Source organism: Eupeodes corollae, chromosome 3, assembly GCF_945859685.1.
Source record: "Eupeodes corollae chromosome 3, idEupCoro1.1, whole genome shotgun sequence".
Lineage (NCBI taxonomy): Eukaryota > Metazoa > Arthropoda > Insecta > Diptera > Syrphidae > Eupeodes > Eupeodes corollae.
The window spans coordinates 56,495,608-56,515,113 of NC_079149.1; the positions used below are offsets into that span (position 1 = coordinate 56,495,608).

Below are 19,506 nucleotides of genomic sequence, written 5' to 3' on the forward strand. Positions count from 1 at the left end.
CATTAATTAGAATTGAAATAAAATTGTCCTCGCCCTCAAATTGCTATTTATTAACACTTCACTAAGGAAATTTGAGTGTTATCTTATTCAGTCGAAAAAATAAAATATTTTTCCAGACTGCAGTTTATTTGAGCAAATCGTGTTTAGAAGTTGTTAAGATACAACATAGTAATGTGTTTTATCTGACAGAAACTAATAAAACCCACAACGGATCAATTACAATAGAATTAAAATAAAACCTTAAAAAACTCATATATTGTCAGTCGTATGCGATAGATATTCAAAGACACTTTCTAGTCCATTATAGGTTCAATAACTTAAAATATTTATTGATTTACTGAATCTCTAAGTTATTTCATAAATGGTTATGGCTCCACAGAGCACAGTTATGATACAGGTGGTTTAAATAAACCGATTTTTTAACAATTTGAAGAGCAATATATATGCAGACATCAGACGACGTCTTTTGTTTTTTTTCGTTTTTGCCAAACTAAAAGCCCAAACCGCATTTGTAATTGCAAATTGTTTATGATCTCTGTATCCTTTCTTTTGTTTTAACCAAACTAAAAGCCCTTAGAACATTTGAATCAATTGTTTAACACATGTTGTCATAATTAAATGATTGCTGTTTTCACGAACTTAATAATTTTGTTTTAACTAAACTAAAAGCCCGAATCAGATTTTGTTTATATTTTTAATATAAATTTATTTATCTATTAAATTACTTACACCATTAAAACAAATGTTTTTTTTTCTTCCCTCTGGCATTTTACTTTTTTCAATTGCTATTTTCTTTATATAACCAAATTTTTGTACTTTCTCTAACAAAATGTTCAGTTTAGAAAAATATACCGGCAGACGACCCATGAGCCATGCTTGTAATCTTTAGTTTTAATTTTGTAAATTTTTGAAATGAAAAAATAAAGATGATAATAATATTAATAATATATATGCAGGCGTCTGATAAATAAAATTAACAAAGCTTAACCTAAATTGCCAGCAACTTTATCTTATATGTGCTTAATGAGTGCTATTCCTTATTAACATATTTCCGAACGCACTATATCCGCTTCTCCTACAAATCGAACAGATCTTCTAGTTTGACAGCTCGAAATATTCGACATGACTTTGTGAATTTGTGGTTGTCATTTTGCAAAATTGTTTAAAAATCATCTTTGCTTGCAGCCGTGTTGCAAATTCATAAGAATTCTTTGTTCCAAAGTGATTTAAGTGAAAAAACTTAATAAATTAAACAATACCAAATTGTTTTTTAATTCTTTTTCAATTCAAAACATTCAAAAGTCTGCATAATGTCTCGTGGAAGTTCAGCCGGCTTTGACAGGGTTATTACCATCTTTTCGCCAGAAGGCCGCCTTTACCAAGTTGGTGAGTTTAAGGAAATATTTTTTTTTATGTGTGCCTCCTTTGTTTGGAAAACATTTCAATAATATTTTATTTTCATTTTAGAATATGCATTTAAGTCAATTAACCAAGAAGGTATCACTTCGGTGGCTATAAAGAGTGGAGATTGTGCAGTCATAGCTACACAGAAAAAAGTCACAGAAAAGCTTATTGATCCCAGCACCGTGACGCACATCTTCAGAATTACCAAGCAAATTGGTGTTGTTATGACTGGAAGAATAGGTAAACAAATTACATTTAAATCTCTCAATTGACTCAACTAATGAAAATGTTTATTATTTAGCTGACAGTCGCTCCCAGGTCCAGAGAGCGCGGTATGAAGCTGCTAACTGGCGCTACAAATACGGCTACGAGATGCCTGTAGACGTCCTTTGTCGCAGAATCGCTGATATCAACCAGGTCTACACCCAAAACGCTGAAATGAGACCACTCGGCTGCAGTAAGTTCTAATCATACTCACATTTATCGAATTTTCGTAGTAAATTTTTGAATCTTCTATCTGAAGGCATGATTTTGATTGCTTATGATGATGAGAATGGCCCATGTGTCTACAAAACTGACCCTGCTGGCTACTACTGCGGCTTCCGAGCTGTTTCAGTTGGCGTGAAACAGACCGAAGCCAACAGCTTCCTGGAGAAGAAATACAAGAAAGATTTGTCTGAGGAGAAAACCATCCAATTGGCAATCACTTGTTTGTCGACTGTTCTCGCTGTTGACTTCAAGCCCAACGGCATTGAAGTTGGCATCGTTAGCAAAGACAAACCCGATTTTAGGACTTTGGATGAAAAGGAAATCGAAGAACATCTAACGAAGATTGCCGAAAAGGATTAAATTTAGACAAACAAAAAAATGGGTTTGTCTGGTTTTGATTTTAATTATAATTTTTTGTTTGTAATGAGATAAAAATTAAAATATTCACTTTGGAGAAAGGCCTTTTTAAAATAACAAAAAGTCTTTAATTTTATTATGTTATTTTTTCACCGGAGAAGCTAAATAATTTATTTGATCAAACATTTTCTAGCGGTAATATTTAAAACTGTTCTCTTGTGGATTATTTCTTGAATTTTGTGCAAAGATTTGTATAGGGCTACAATTTTGCAGGATCGTGCAGCAAGTCTTTAATTCTGATTTTACCTTAGAGACGCTGTAAGGAGTGTTAAATGGAGGACAAAATTGCCCTAGTGAATTCAAGTCAAAGCTTTTCCTTATAATCGATTTCATTTGTCTATGAAATTAATCCTGTTACAGAAACGAAAGAATATTGACAAATTGAATGGCTCATATATGAAACATTTAGTAGGGCTTAAATACTACACAAAGGTGGACAGGTTTTTTAATTAATATGAACGAACCAAATTAAGTACCATAATTAAAGGAATCTGATGAAAGCTTGGTATCATTGATTCCAGCCTTGTGGTAGCACAATCAAGTTTTTGTTTTAGTATTCGAAATAATACTTCATTAAGAGATTCGGCTATCTGGAAGTTGAATCTCGTCTTGTTAATTTTCCACAACACCGGGTGTTTAAAATATGAATCCTTAAAATAAAAAAAAAAAATAACAAAAACGATTAAGAAACAACATAGTACTTAAGGATACATTGTATAACGATATTGCAAGGTAAAAAGATGTCAATAGATTTGAAAAACATTTTTTGAAAGAATTACTAATAATTTAACACGCAAAAAGTTTAGGTAAAAAGTATTTATACCGATGCTTAGGTATTTAAGATTAACATAAACTTATTTAAAACGCTTTATATTTGTTATTCTAAGAAGGCGTCTCCCTTTACTTTCTCCTAAAAGCTTTAACTTCGTTTAAAATAGATTTCTGGAAACTTAATACATGGAACTCAATATTTTGAGGTAATTGCCTAAAGGTGGTCATCTACCTTTCAATGTTTTGAATTGTATTTTTGTCTCTTAATAATCGCATCCATATTTATCAATTTAAAAACATTTTAGTTCTTCTTCCATTTTAAATAATAATTTCTTTTTCTATTCAAAGCTATGTCCAAAAGCGCCCCAGTTCAGACTTTTATTAAGAACGTTTACAAAACTTAAGCTCTAATAGCGATAAAAATAATTTGTTTAGTAGAAGCCATTTGTCCCAAGAATCCCTATTTATCAAAGTGTTGGTGGTTTACCTAGTTGAAGTCTTCTGTGGTCTAATCCAATCCTCTTTACTCGTTTAAAAAATCCTATTTTTAAAGCTTTATATTCCATCTTTTTAAAAAGTAAATCATGCATAGAACATTATTTTTGAAAACTAAACAATCACAATATTTTTTTAATTAAGACTTCTAGAAACATCTGAGACTTTTTGATTTGAAGCATCTCCAATTTTATTAAGTTTTTCTTTTATGATTTTGGTGATTTTAAAAGCGATTACAATTTTTTTTTTTTAATTTTGTACATTCTCGGAGAAAAATACAGGGTGATTGTTATAAAGTGCACCAAAGAGTTAAATCAAGTAGGTTTGGTTATGACTCATTTCTAAATAGTGGTTAAATTTAATCGTCCAAATGTGCGTGAAAACAACAGGTGCATGCTCGCAAAGCTCCTACTGCAGAAAATATTGCTGCAATTGACTCAAGAACTAAATCCCCTTGAGCATTTCAAGCGTCATCAATGGGCAGAATGGTGACAAGAAATGGCAACGGTGGATGATCAATTTTTGAAGAAAATCACTTTTAGTGATGAGGACCATTTTCATAAAGACTGACTTTGATGGAGATTATGGGTTGGCGACATAATCGGGCAGTATTTTTCCAAAATGAGGCTGGTTAGGCAATTACTGTTAATGCTGTTCGCTATCGTGTAATGGATGATAACGAACTTTTTGTAGCCCGAATTGGAGTATGTTGATGTGGACAAGACGGTGATGCCACTTGCCACACAGCTAATACTCGGGAAGAAGTGACAGATATGGTTTAACAAATGATGAAAATTCCATAATATTTACTTTTTGCAAGACTTCACAATGGTCTTCGAAGACATGGAGTGCTGGAGAGAAAGTTTATTGGATACATTTAGTTAAATTAAACATACATACAGTATTGATCGTAAGCTAAGCAACCGATTTTTGAATTGCTTTCAAGTTCTAATTATGCCTTTGTATATGATTTTATGTGGAATGGCCCATATTTTTGTAATTACTTGATGAGCCACCTATAAACCAACAATAACAAAACTATTCTCTAGTCTAAAAATAGAATATTACAAATAGTCAAACGAATATGCTCCATAAAAAGCTGTTCGTAATGTAAGCAACTTTTTCCGTCGCTGCTAAGTGAGCTTTAAAATAAGAGGTCTAACGGTATTTTTTTCACTTTCTTAGCAACATTTTTTTATTTTTCAAGTATAATCATTAAATATTTTAGTTGCTTTTCGATCGTCATCTCGTGATCTGGTTTTTTTACGATGCCGCGTGTACAATATAAACAAGATCTAAAAGAGAAAATTATATTTTTTTTTTAAATGGTGAGTCGCAAATTTCGAACGCCAATAGTTTCTCGACTTATAAAAAAATATAAAGCAACTGGGTCGGTTAATACAATTTATTCTAAAGGTCGACCACGAAAAACTCATTACAGAGAGGACAAACAAATCGTTCGGTTTATTAAAAAAAATCCTTTGGTGTAATCAAAACAAACTGTTCAGGATCTTAACTTAAATATGAGTTCTAGCACAGTAAGGAAACGTGCCTTAGAAAATGACCTAAGAAGCTACATACCATCCAAGAAACCAATTTTAACAATGAAACATTTAAAAACAAGGTCAATTTTGAAATTCCTAGACCCTGTAACGAATTTTAAACTTTGCCGTAATTTTAGGCTTGAGTTTGCAACACAACATCTCAATTGGACACCCGAAAAATGGAATTCACTATTATTTAGAGATGAGTCTAAATTTAACTTGATTAATTCCGATGGCATATGTCACGTCCAAAGACCCAGAGGAAAGCGGTTACATCCCCGTTATTGTCGTTTTACAGTAAAGCATGGTGGAGGTAATGTCATGGTGTGGACTTGTTTTTCTGGAACAGCAGTAGGGCCCTTCATCGAGATCGATATAAAAATTGATCGATTTGTATGTGAACATTTTAGAAAGCCATATGCTCTTATACGCCAAATGGGAAATGCCACTGCGTTGGGAGTTTCAGCATGACAACGACCATAAACACACCTCAAAGCTTTTAAAAGAATGGGTTACAACAAATGGGGTCCAAGTCATGAATTGGCCGGCCCAAGCGCCAGATTTAAACCCAATTGAGAATTTATTTGGAATACTCAAAATTAAGATCGGCAGCTGTCGATTTAAAAATAAACTACTTTTCGGCCTAAAAAAAAGAATGGTTTTGTATTAGTTAAACTACTCGTACACTTAAACGGTTAATTGAGTCTATGCCAAAACGATGTCGAGAAGTTATAAAAAACAAGGGATATTACACCAAATATTAAAAAGTTGCTTAGATTACGAACAGCTGAATAAAGAGTTTTAAGTTTTTTTGTAAATATTTTTTCCTTAGTACTTTTGAAAATTAATTGTTTTTATTTTCCTTATAAACCTTACTTATAATAAAATAATACAAAAATAATTGAAGTTTAAAAACTTTGTCATGAGACTTTGAATTTATATGGTTGCTTAGCTTACGAAAAATACTGTATGTACATATGTATGCCTTAATAAAATAATGAAATCTAGGTACGACTTATATATTTTTCGATTTTCTAAAAATCATATGGTAAGCTTAAATCCACTAAATTAAATAACTGTCCTGAGCAGATTAAACTTTGGAAAAGTAAAAAAATTGTTGTTCTTGGAAACAAAATAAAATTAAAAATATTTTAAATTAATAATAAATTGGAGTTTAAATATTAATTTTCCAAAAACTATTTCTCTTACAACTTAGTTTAAAAATCAAGTTAAAGAGTGGTCTTCTAGCTTTTCAAAATGCTACAGCGTGACTCTGTTTTTGTTACCGTTGTTCTTTAATATTTTTTGTCTGTTTTGAGTCAAATTCAAAATGCAAACAAAAAGAACATTTTAACTTCGTTAAAATAAAAAAAAAAACACAAAATTGCATTCATATTTTGTTTTTGGAAATTTAAATTTAGACTCAATTCGGCACCTCAATCCACTCTAGTAACGGGGTATTAAGGCGCCAGTTATAGCTATCATTAAAATCGATCCGAAAACTTGTTTGAATTGATATTTGACGGTGTTTCCCTTCGATCAGAAATTAAAATTATGCACTGATCGATCGGAAATCAAACAAAAAATTTTTTTGAGAAAAAAAGTGTAATTCCACACTTTGTATATAAACTGAATAGTATTATCATGGAACAGAAAATTTTGGTACGAAAGGCGGACCATGAGGGCGCTGTGTGTACGGAAATTTGGTGTGGAATATAAGAGCGACTGGAAGTATAAAAATATTGAAATAAATAAATAAAATAAATTACTCAAATGTAAACAGAAATCAGTCGTTGCCAACGTTACCTGAGATTTGTTTTATTCATACTTATCAATGTATAGAAGGTATGCATATACAATACATTTAGTTGTATGTGTTTTAGGTTTGTTAGCAGAAAATTGTATTCATTTGATTTTAGATTTTCTATTTTTGTGAAATCTGAAAATTTAAAAGCAACGTTTTCAAATTTAAGTTTTAATAGAATGCTACGTTGCCATATTTTGAATTTTTCCATAGCAATACATTCGATATAGGTATTTTTAAATTTTTTTTTTTTATTGTAATGTGGGTAGTGGGTGGGTTGGTTAGGTATGTAGAAAAGTAAGTATTAAGGAGGTTGGTGTGTATTAAGCTGAATTGTAAGGACTAAAGTCGTTTCGTAATTGGTGTCAAGTCATGACTCAAGCTAGAATTAAACAATGAACTTAAATTGCCAACGCATTGACTCTATGACGTCATAAAAACATATAAATATTTTGTGTCAACGTTCAAAGCTTCAATGCTTAAGATGTTGACTATCACACGATTAGACAAAATAATTTTTATTTAAGCCAACGTTATTTTTATTTTTTTTTTTCATATTAGGGTGTGAAAGAATGTTAAAATTGGTACAGTGTAAGCATATTACATAATTATTGTGTGATTTTTAATTATTGTAGATCTACAAATGACGTCTATTTGACGTCAAAGAGTCAACACATTGACCGTTTACGTTGAACTTCTAATAGTAGCTTCAGACTTTTTTCTAAACAACTGTGTTAGAATTGGAAAAAAGAGAATTTATGCATGTAGGGAAGTTTCTAGGGAATAATTTTGTTAAATTAATGTATTAAACCAAAAAGGTAACAAAACCTACTATTCTTCTCACCCTCATTTTGGTTGTTTTAAAAAACGGACAAATGGCTAAAGATTACTACACTATCTTCTTCTTGCGTATTCCGATCTTAGGAAAACGGTCAAATGGTTTTGGTTTGTCAGGTGTAATTAATTATTTAAGTAATCGCGTTTTAAATATGACATTCTAATTTTAAGGAATTTGATTAAGGAATAAAGATAAAAAACCTTAACATTGAAGAAATACACATCAAATTTCAAATCAAAATTAAATACATTTTTTATTTCCAACAAAATCTTTGTCAATTTTAATCTTCACCTCAATTACTATTGATTTATTTCTACGGTGCTTACATCAAATTAACTAAAAAGAGTTTTTAAATAAGTGACCATTAAAGCTGTTATTTTAACATGAGTATATTTTCAATGTAGCGGCTCGGACCCAACCCGCACTTTTTCCGATTAACTACTTAACTGTTGGATTTTAATAAAAATTAGATAAATGTGGCAAATAATATTTTCTGTGAGATAAAACTATTTTGAAGCCAATGTTTTTAATTTTTGAAAAGGTATTTGAGGTAAAAGTTCATTTTTACCAAGTATGTATTAGTATTGTTTTTTTTTATATTTTGTACAAAAACTGTCAATTAAATTTTTCTCATAATTTTACCAGATGTCAAAAACGTTATTTTAACGTTACATAAAATAGTTTTGGAGATAAAATCATTTTTTGTCGTATAATTTTCTAGGCGAATAATATTTTGTTTTTCAGTTTTTTTGATTTATAAAAAAAACGTTAATTGAAATTTTTCAAAAAATATATTTCTTTGGTATCGTTCGTGAGATATTTAGAGTTAATCAAAATATTTACCCTTTTTTCAAATTACTATGTCAAAAAAACCACCCATGCAATTTTCTTGAGAGCCCTTTTTGCATCTTTCTGCATTATTATCTGTATATCAATATTTATTTGAAGTCGATATCTCGTCTGGTTCTTGAGCTATGGATGACGAAAAAAGTTCCCAAACTTACGGATGCACGAACGTATGTACATATATACGTACACACGCACGCACAGACAACTCTCTAAAAATCTTTTTTTTCGACTCTAGGGACCTTGAATGTCGAGAAATGTCAAAATTTTGAATTTGACAAATCGGACCCATTACAATAACTTCTTATGTTAAGTTAAAAATGTTCGCACTATTATTAGCATGGTTTAAAAGTATTTGTCTCATTTGAAAATGATTAGAAAAAAATAGGGAAAACCTTAATTTTTCTAATTGGCAACCACAAAATGTTTGTATTCTAATTTTTCTTCCATTTTTTGTCCTGTGTGTTTTTTTAAATGATTTCATTGCCAATCAACCAATCAAACAATCAAAATAACAAATTATACAAAATATAAATAATAAATTATAACAAAAATGTATTTTCATTGACTCCCTCGAACTTTCGCTGAATTTGTATACATTCTTCTCTATCTTCTGTTTTTTCTAATAATCTGGAAATTTATTATTTTATGTTGGAATTCTCGCTCATTTTTACTCCCACCCCAATACATTCCACATGCAAAACATGTGGAACGAATTGTTTAGGAAGTCGTAAGAAGATGTCAGGTCGAGCGTTCCTTCTTCATGATAGTACTATTCAATTATATATACAAAGACTGTTGGTGTTCCAATTTTTTACTGTTCCGATCACATTAAAAGTTTTACTGATGAAATCAACATTAAAAAAATTGTATGAGGCGCGGAGCTCGATGTTATGATCGAAAAAGAACAACATTTAATGACGTAAATTTACAGATTGCTATAAACGCTCATCGGCAAAACATTTCAGATTCCTCCTGTTTCAAATTTTACTGATGGATTTTACTGATAGGTATAGCCGGCCCCTAACTGAGCGCTCGATTTGCACAATTTCGAATTTACACTCTTCTGGTCTATTGTATGATCCATCAAGTTCGCATACTCGTAGACTCAGAAAATCTTTTCTTGTTTAATTCTTAGTTAACAACCGTTACATAGTTGAATACTTAAAACAGTTTCTTCTTGTTAAAACATTAAAGGAGTTTTTCTCAAACTTTTATTTAAATTAGGTCCATCATCCCTGAAAATATCGCTGATGTAAGTGAAAGTGCTGTCGAAAACCTCGTCGCTCTCAGGAATAAGGACTGTCTTACTGTCACTCGGGGTGAGTAGAGTATGTTAATAAAGTGCCTGTCTATACGCGTTGTGCCAACAACGTTGTGCTCACAACACTATGTGTCTACATGTGTTGTGACTTCTCATGACCCGTTTTCCATTTTGTGTTTTGGAACGAAGAACTTGAAACATTTGTGTTCCATATACTACTGACATACATAGGATTTTGTCTTGTTTTTACAAGATATAGAATTTTATAGATTGAAATGGATACAAATAATGTAATTATTTGTTTAACTGCAATATGCGCAGCGGCAAATGTTTTATTTCTGCTAAATGAAGAAGAGGAAAAAAAAGCAAAACACAAGGGAATGGTCAAAACCTTGGAGGCTCCGCAGGAATACACAAAGTTCTTTTAAACTTTTAAATGACGAACTACGCTTAGAAACTAGAATCGTTATCGTTATCTTCGTATGAACGAGGATTCTTTTAAAGAACTCTTATGCATAGTGCAGAACTCAATTTAAAAACGGAATTCTGTTATGTGAGAAGCTATTCCTGCGGAGGAATCTTCATCGAAGCCGAAGAGCAAAACAAATGTACCTCTCGCATTGACGAACAGAAAATAATGATAAATTCGGAACGAAATGAGAAAGGAACTGTACTGCCTAAGCAGAAAATTCAATTTCTGTCATGAGCATCCCGTCCCTTTACTCAGCTCCTCTCTTGCCCACAAACTCTCGTCACAACGTTGTGGGCACAACGCGTGTAGACAGGCACAAACTAAATTTTCGTATTTGGGGTTCTGAGAAATCTTAAGTAATCCTCAATGTCCGGAGGTGTAATTTGGAACTTACTTCTTCGAAAACGACGATGGTCACTGTCACCGACTTTTTTTTTGCCTGCTATTGAAGAATACGACTTGGAAAATATCTGGTTTCAACAAGACTATGAACTCGAACGAATATGGCTTTATTACAAGAGACATTGAGCAGGTTCAGAAAGCAAGACAAGTTTCTAATATCTGATTGCCAAGGCAATTGAAAAGTTAGTCAAGAAAAATATCACTAACTATAAATTCAAGTCTACTTCTGTCAAAATGACAGTTGATAATATTTTTTTTTTAATTTAACTGAAAGCTAAACTGTTTTAGGTAGGTAGAAATGGCGATCTCAATGCAACCTATAGCCTGAGATTCAATTAGCGCTGTAGTGCCCCGTTTTGATACCAAAAACTCGTTTGACCTTTGATTGATAGGGATAGATTGATAAACTGTTTTACTCTATGAGTTTTTTTTCTGCACAACTCCATTTAATGTTTTCTGGAAACGATTTCCTTGTCAATTCGGAAAAGTCTTAAGAAATAAGTAATATTTCTTTACAATACAAAATACAAGTTGTGATGGACTTAGAGGCTTGTGAAGTAAAATTCTGAATTCGAAATTCAGGAAACTTGAAAAACGAATTACTTAGGTTATAGTGGCTGTCCAAGATGGAAACGGACACACTTAGGCCAGTTTAATGGCCCATTGTGATAACGAATTACTTGCCTTGATCAAAATTTACGTTCAAAGACTTATGTTGTCTGAACCTGTCCATTTCCGGGTCGCCTAATGTCTCCTCGTGGTGATATCAACTGGCCATCAAGATCATGCGATTTGACACCGCTGGACTTTTTTTTCTGGGGCTACGGGAAAGACCGTGCTTATGCAGATAAACCTTTAACTTTTGAGTAATTAAGAAAACAACATTCGTCAAGTTATGGTTGAGATACCGTCCAATATGTGTCAAAAAGAGGTCGAAAATTACCTAAAAATAATCGATGCTTGCAGCAAAACACGTGGTTGTCATTTAAATGGTGTAGTATTTCACAAATAATAGCATCGTTCAAATTTTATTATAAAAAAGAGGCTGGGATGCGACCCACACTGATAACTTCCCATCCCGTCTGTCGATTTGTCTTGCTTAAAAGTTTGTCGATATGTACTCGTATTAATTTTTACCAAATTTGCGTACTATATTTTGTAGATTTTATTTTTTATGAAAAGACGGACTGTTGGATTTTTATATATAAATAAGTTTGAAGCCAATATTTTTAACTTTTTGAAAAGCCATTTGAGTCGAAAGTAAATTTTTACTAAGTTTTAGTATTGTTTTTTTTTAGAGCTCTATTTTTTGTAAAAAAAAACTGTCATTTAGATTTTTTTCAACATTTTATAGAATGTTGAAAACAATATTTCTTATAAGATTAAATGAGTTTGAAGAAAACCTTTAAAATTTTTGAAAAGATATTTGAGTCGAAAATAAATTTTTACCAACTTTTGTTAATTTTTTTTAGGTTTTTTATTTTTTGTATAAAAACTGTCAATTCGATTTTTTTCAAAATTTTACCTAATGTTGACAACAATATTTTTTGAAAGATAAAAGTAAACTAAAGCCAATATCTCAAAGTTTTGAAAAGATATTTGAGTTGAAAATCAATTTTTACCAGCTTTTATACATTTTTTTTTTAGGATTTTTTTTGAAAGAACTGTGAATTCGATTTTTCTCAAAATGTTTCCTAATGTTGAAAACAATATTACTTATAAGTAAAAATTAGTAAGAAGCTTTTATCTCAAATTTTTGAAAAGATATTTGAGTCGAAAATTATTTTTTACCAACTTTTGATAATTTTTTTTCGGTTTTTAATTTTTTGTAAAAAAACTGTCAATTCGTTTTTTTTCAAAATTTTACCTAATGTTGACAACAATATTTTTTGAAAGATAAAAGTAAACTTAAGCCAATATCTCAAAGTTTTGAAAAGATATTTGAGTTGAAAATCAATTTTTACCAGCTTTTATTAATTTTATTTTTAGTATTTTATTTTTTGTAAAAAACTGGTAATTTTAGTTTTCTCAACATTTTTCTGAATGTTGAAAACAATATTTCTTATAAGATAAAATAAGTTTGAAGCCTAAATTTCAAGTTTTTGAAAAGATATTTGAATCGATATTCAATTTTTACCAACTTTGAGTAATGTTTTTTTTAGGTTTTTATTTTTTATAAAAAAAACTGTCAACTCGATTTTTCTCAAAATTTTATCAGATGTCAAAAACATTATTCTTCCTTGCACAAAATTGTTTTGGAGATCATATTTTAGTCATAAAATTTTGGAGGTGACAAATTTTAAATGGATTTTTTTCAAAAAATACATTTCTTTGACATCACGTTGCAATATATTATATAAAATTTAATTCAAGTCTCTACCGTTTTTGGTTCGTAAGATATTTAAGGTTATCTAAAATGTTCACCTTTTTTAAAACTGCTATGGTAAAAAAACCACCCACGCAATTTTCTTGAGAGCCCTTTCTGCATCTTTCTGCCTTATTATCTGTATAACGAAACTTATTTGAAGTCGATATCTCTTCTGGTTCTTGAGCTATGGACGACGAAAAAAACGTCGCGAACGTACGGACGTACAAACGTACGTACACACGCACGCACAGACACCTTTCTAAAAATCTTTTATTTCGACTCTAGGGACCTTGAAACGTCGAGAAATGTCAACATTTTCAATTTGACAAATCGGACCCATTACAATAACTTCATATGGGAAGTTAAAAAGAAATATCATAAAAAATATATTTTATACTTGTTTCATTTACATTTACTTTTAAAACCGCAAAATAGATAACCCTGTATGTTTTATAAACTCACAAGAATTATTTTTTTTCTTAATTTTAATGCCGGCAAATCGATGCACAGCAAAAACAGAAATTAGAAATAATATTACAAAATTTCAAAATGATTCAATAATTCCTTCACGATTAAAAAATTCACAAGGTTACATGTATCACCGCCCTTAATTTGTATTATATACCAGAGTTTCTATTCATCGAGTGCATTCAGCAGGTTTTCTTCTTTCTCTATTTTTGTTCTTTGCTAAATGCTAATCCACCTCAGCAACAGTAACAGTTTGTAAAATTATTTTTTAGTGCTCGGCTCGCGATAGTCTCGAAAAAGAAATTAATTAAAATGTTAATATTCATTGTGCAGTAGAAAAAACTTAAACAAAATGTTAATAAAGTGATAAAGTTTAAGTTTATGTAAAAAAAATTACTTAATTCCGAAGTTAAGTGTGTTTTTTCTTTATTAAATGTGAATTAGAATTCAATTCATTTTTGTTTCATTCATAACGGAAGTGTGTATCTCGGTCGGTTGGTTCGTATTGGTTCCTATTGGTTGGTAGGTTGGCGGTTTTATTTGAAAATTTGAATTTGTTTTCGTTGGTGAATATTTCGTCGCGATAAAGAGAAAATTTGTTTTAAATCCATTTTTATTTTCATTGTGCAGTAAAAAAGTGAATATAAATAATAAGTTGGTATTAAAGTTTAATTTTAAATAAATTAAAAAAAAAAAGAATTAAAGTTTGTAGTGAGCTTAAGATCATTTTTTCAATTTGAGTTTAATTTAATTTGTTTCATTCATTTATCACGTCGTGTTGTCGTATAGTCTCGAATTGTGTCGTATAGTGTCGAATCGTGTCAAATCGTGTCGAATCGTGTAGAATCGTGTTGTATCGTGTTGCATAGCGTTAAGCGGTCTGTTTCATTAGTTTTGGCAAAAAAGTGAATGTCGGTTGGTGGTATAATTTTCAAAGACTATTAATTGAAATTGGTAAGTTCCGTTGATAAAAATTCATATATATTTATTTCAATTTAACATTTAAATTTTATTGACTGAAAGGAATTCAGAAAATATTTATCATGTTATTACTTACCTCTTGTGTCATATTTTGTCTCCAATCTCTCGAAACAACACTACAAGGATCTTTATTGATAAATAGAGTAATGATCTAATGACTTGGACTATTTTGAATTTTGTGCGGTACCATCTTGTCTAAAAAAGTGGTTTCTGCCCAATGGTGTTTAAAATTTATCGTATCGACGGTTACCTCCTTTGTCGCATTTTGTAAACTTTACGGAGACACACAAATCTGAATGTTTTCTTAATGTATGGTAATGAAATTTGGAAAAGCACCTATTATCAATTTTGCATCTCTACGATATGAAAAAGCAATTCAATGAATGCGTGAATGCGAAACAATGTACATCAAAAGTTGTTTTCACAAGAAATGTTTATTAGGAGGTATTCATGTTTATTCGTCGATACAATAGCAGATACAGATATGGACATTAAAATAGAAACACCGAACAGAGTTTTAAAAATTCAAGTTTTTATTGACTTAAAAATATTTTTTTTTCAAGTTTGGTCTTCATATTCTTATTTTTTTCTTTCAAACTAAAATAACACATTATTTATAGTAAAATTATAACTTAAAATAATTTAAATTCATAAATGTAAAAAAGTAACAAATTTCGTGGACATTACACAGATTTAAAAAAAAATTAAATTAAATGCTGGATTTCTTTAATTACAGTGTGAAATTTGTTGGACATTGAGTCAAATAATCGGTGGCATCTGTTTTTTGTTAAATGTTTCCCAACCGCTCATTTTTAATCACTCCCAACATGTTCTAGGGGATTTTAGACGATTGGGATGGCCAATCCAATACGCTGATTTTTTTGTTTTTATACTTTCTAGCAGATTTGGATGGGAGCTAAGGGTCGGTGTCCTGCCGTAGAACACATTTGAGAGACATGTTCTCGTCTGCATAATGCAGCATCGTATCCTTCATGATATTCACCTTCATATATATTCAATCAAATGAATTGGTCCAACGTTATACCAAGACAATTAACCCCAAAGTATGGAACTGCTGCCACAATTTTTGAACCGTTTTCTGGATGTATTTGGGATTTATTTCTTTCAAAGGAAGCCTTCTAACGGTTTGTCTGCCATCACTTCTGAACAAATTTATCTTTGTTTCGTCGATTCACAAAATAAATTAACTATATTCACAAAACGTTCATCACCTTTTTGCCCACTCCAATCATAATGATCGTGGGCGAATTTAAACCGCGTTGTTATTTTTTGTTTTCCTTAGAAAGGGCACCATTCTTCCGATCCTTCTAACAAGTTAGCTTAAACAAGTCTTCTACGAACAGTTCTGGAATTATTGGAAGCTGTAGTTTGTTTTTTGAAGACTTGTAAGGATATTTTTTTTTGCTATGCTTGGTTTTCCCAACTGTTTTTTGGATCTCAGTGGTCAATAAACTTGAGAGATCTGCTAATTATTCTGTGAATTTCCCTCTACGATTTTCCCTCACATCGTAGAATTTAAATGACGCATTTTTCTCTTCTAGGGAACAAATCTTAATATTATTAAAATAATTTAAATTTACCTCCTAAAGTGAACTTATTGTATTATAAAAGTATATATGTTAATGTTGTCCAGCTGCAAGACCTCAGCTGTGGCCACGATTGAATACATTGAGACCAAACCTCCTTCAAAACCGATGACCTCCAAGTGTCTTTGGTCTTCCAACGCGTCTATTACCCTGGGGATTCTATTGGACGGATTGTTTGGCTATATTGTCGTCCGGTTTCCTCAGTGTATGGCCTATCCAACGCCATATCCGTTGCATGATGTCTACGTCCAATTTTTTCCTATTGCACAGCTCAACGTTAGAAATGTTTTGCGGCCACCGGATCTTCAGAATAGAGCGCAGTCAACGGTTAACGAAAGCTTTTAGTCTGCTAGAGATGTTGGCAGAACATTTCCATGTTTCAGAAGCATATAACAGCAATGATTTGACGTTGGATTCGAAGAGTTTCAACTTGGTGCACATAGTGATAGTAGAGTTCCACACAGGATAGAGGTTTCCAAATGCACTACTAGCTCTGTTTATTCTGCTGTTAACATCCATGTCCGTTCCGCCATCGAGAGATATAAAACTTCCCAGATAATTAAACTGCTCGAACTCCCTGCCTTAGAATAACTTGTGTGCTTTGGCCCGTGGTCATTATTTTATTGGTCTTATTTGTGTTAATCCTTAAGCCAGCCACCTCTACATCAAATTGCATGAAATGACACATCTGATTTAAGCCTGCCGTCTTGTCAGCCATGAGACATATATCGTCAGCTTAATCTATGTGGCTAAGCTTGTCAAACAGATTGCATTGGATATCGTGTCTTTCATTTGTACCCACCGTGGCAGTGATCACATCGTCAATCGCCAGCAAAAACAGATTTGGCGACAGGACATCTCCTTGCCTCACTCCTTGACGTACATCGAAGGATTCAGAAAGCTGTCCATTGTACAACACAAAACACCTTGCGTTGTTGTACGATTCTTAACAGCGACAATTTTATCAGGGATTCCTCGCGCAATAAGGAATCTCCAGATGCATTCACGATTTACACTATCAAACGACTTCTCAAAATCTACATACATTTGGTACCGCGGTGATTGGTACTCAGATGATTGTTTGAGTATGATTCGCAAGGTGTTTTCGCACGATCGGCAACTGCGAAACTCCGTTTGATGCCTATTGAGTGTATAGCCTCGATCCTGGACTTAATCCTCTCGAGAATAATAGTTGCCATTAACTTCGGAAAAACGGGCAGAGTTGTGATACCGCTCCAGTTATTACAGTTTTTAGGTTTCTTTTTTTTGGTAACTTTACAATAACTCCATCCTTCCAGTCCCTTGGGTAAGTTTCACTCTCTGCACGAGTTTAAGCAAAATACGGGAAGCTGCCTCAGTGTCTGCTTTAAGGAATTCTGCGGGAATACCATCAAGCCCAGTTGCTTTGTTCTTCTTTAGAAGATGTATCGCATTACTTATCTCTGCACTTGTTGGGGGACTGGTGTCAATACCTTAGAAGATCTGCGCATGTTGTTCAATTGTGGATTCAATTCTGCATTGTGGCATCATTTAGCAGCGCACAAAAGTGCTCCTTCCATCTTTGTAGCTGATCTTCTATTGTCACTAAAAGGTTGCCGTTCAAATCTAACATGGATGGTTAATGGTAGAGCTGCTACGCTGTCCGACAATGTCCTAAGTGATTTTATACAGCTCCCTTGCGTCCACTTTTCCTGCAGCATGCTCCGCACTTTCCGCAAGTTTGTCCACCCATGCCCTTTCGTCAAGTCTCACACACCGCTCTATACTCGTTTCGTAGAATCAATTTCCGCTGAGCATCACTTTCAGAATTGAATTTTATTTTAAGTGTTCTTCGATATGTGATTCTGTCCGATAGGCCAGCATTTTGTATGTTCAATGCTTTGTCGCCGAGTGTGGTGACAAAATTACGACATATACGTTGGGGTCATTTAGAACGCTTGTGTTGAATATTGGTCTCCTTGCTTTACCCTCTGAGTGACTCTGTACAGCATCAGCCTTTCTTTCACAGTTTTTTTTCTTTCACTGAACCTTGTACCACCGAGGTGGCGTTTTCTAGCGCTCTCCAGTACCTTTAGAGAGCCAAAAGTATAAAAGTAAAAAAATATTAAAAACTAAAATTTTTGATATTAGTTAAATATTAAGGTCTATATGTTCCAATGTTATTCTATTTTAATGTCCACCAAAAACACAGTCTCTGTGTCTATTTTAATGTCCATATCTGTACATTTCAGTTGATGAGTTTCTCTATATATATATTTATATATATATTTATATAGATATTGCCTTGAATTTTAAAAAATTCTTTAAATTTCCTACTACACTTGAAAATATTTATATGGTAAAAATGTTTTTAGCTTTCATCTAATATTTTTTTTTGTCAGAATCAAAAATGGGTTGACAAGTTTTTGAGTCATTTCATGTGTGCATGTTATGTATATGTATGTCCCTAAAAAAACACCTTTTTATTTTTATGTATTATTCTCTTATTTGAGATGAATTGAAAAATTACAAACATTTGTTTGTGTTTTCATAAAAATTGTAAGAATCGACTTAAGTGTGAATACATACATATTTATATTTCTGATCTTGCTATGATACGACCTTTATGTTGTTTATTTTAAAACAAATTATAGCGGAATGGAAGAGAGACCTTAATGTAGTTCTTACAGTCAATTACTTTGTTTCCTCGAATAATTGTTGTTTTTACAATTTTAGACTACAGCTAAGTTAAAGATTTGCACTTATAATTGTAGCCTTTTCTTTATAAGAACTTTTTTTTAGTTTTTATATTTTTGCATTGAAAAGGGTTTCTATAATTTATTTCATTATTTAAAAAGTTAAAGTAAAAGGGTAAAAGGCTAGGAAACAAACACATCTTAAGGTACAGGGACCGGCAAACAAACAAAGTCTTATTATATTTTATTGAGATTACAATTTATTTTAAAACAATGGAAATACCTTTATTTGGTCACCCAATTGCAGTTATTTATTTTAAATACAAGTTATTAAAAAAACATAAATAGTTCTTAAAACGTCAGTCCTTTGGCATGTCCACAACCCTAGAACCAACAATTAAGTAGCTGTCCAGTAAAAATTATCATTGATTTGAGAAAACTTTCAATTTACTACAATCTGTGATGTAAACGGTGAAACGGTGAACGGCATAAAATTTGCAAAATCTCATCGATTCTTTATTTGAAACGTTAGATTGGTCCATGACATTTACTTTTTGAAGATAATTTCATTTAAATGTTGACCGCGGCTGCGTCTTAGGTGGTCCATTCGGAAAGTCCAATTTTGGGTAACTTTTTCGAGCATTTCGGCCGGAATAGCCCG

The 19,506-nt window shown here is 31.9% G+C and overlaps 1 protein-coding gene across 1 annotated transcript; it reads left to right on the top strand.

Annotated features, from left to right (window-relative positions):
• Nucleotides 1–1,120: 1,120 nt before the first annotated feature.
• LOC129949700 (proteasome subunit alpha type-6-like) lies at nucleotides 1,121–2,373 on the top strand. Its single transcript, XM_056061308.1, has 4 exons — nucleotides 1,121–1,386; nucleotides 1,468–1,644; nucleotides 1,706–1,861; nucleotides 1,928–2,373. The coding sequence occupies exons 1-4, from the start codon at nucleotides 1,311–1,313 to the stop codon at nucleotides 2,251–2,253; spliced, it is 735 nt and encodes a 244-aa protein (XP_055917283.1). The 5' UTR covers nucleotides 1,121–1,310; the 3' UTR covers nucleotides 2,254–2,373.
• Nucleotides 2,374–19,506: the final 17,133 nt, after the last annotated feature.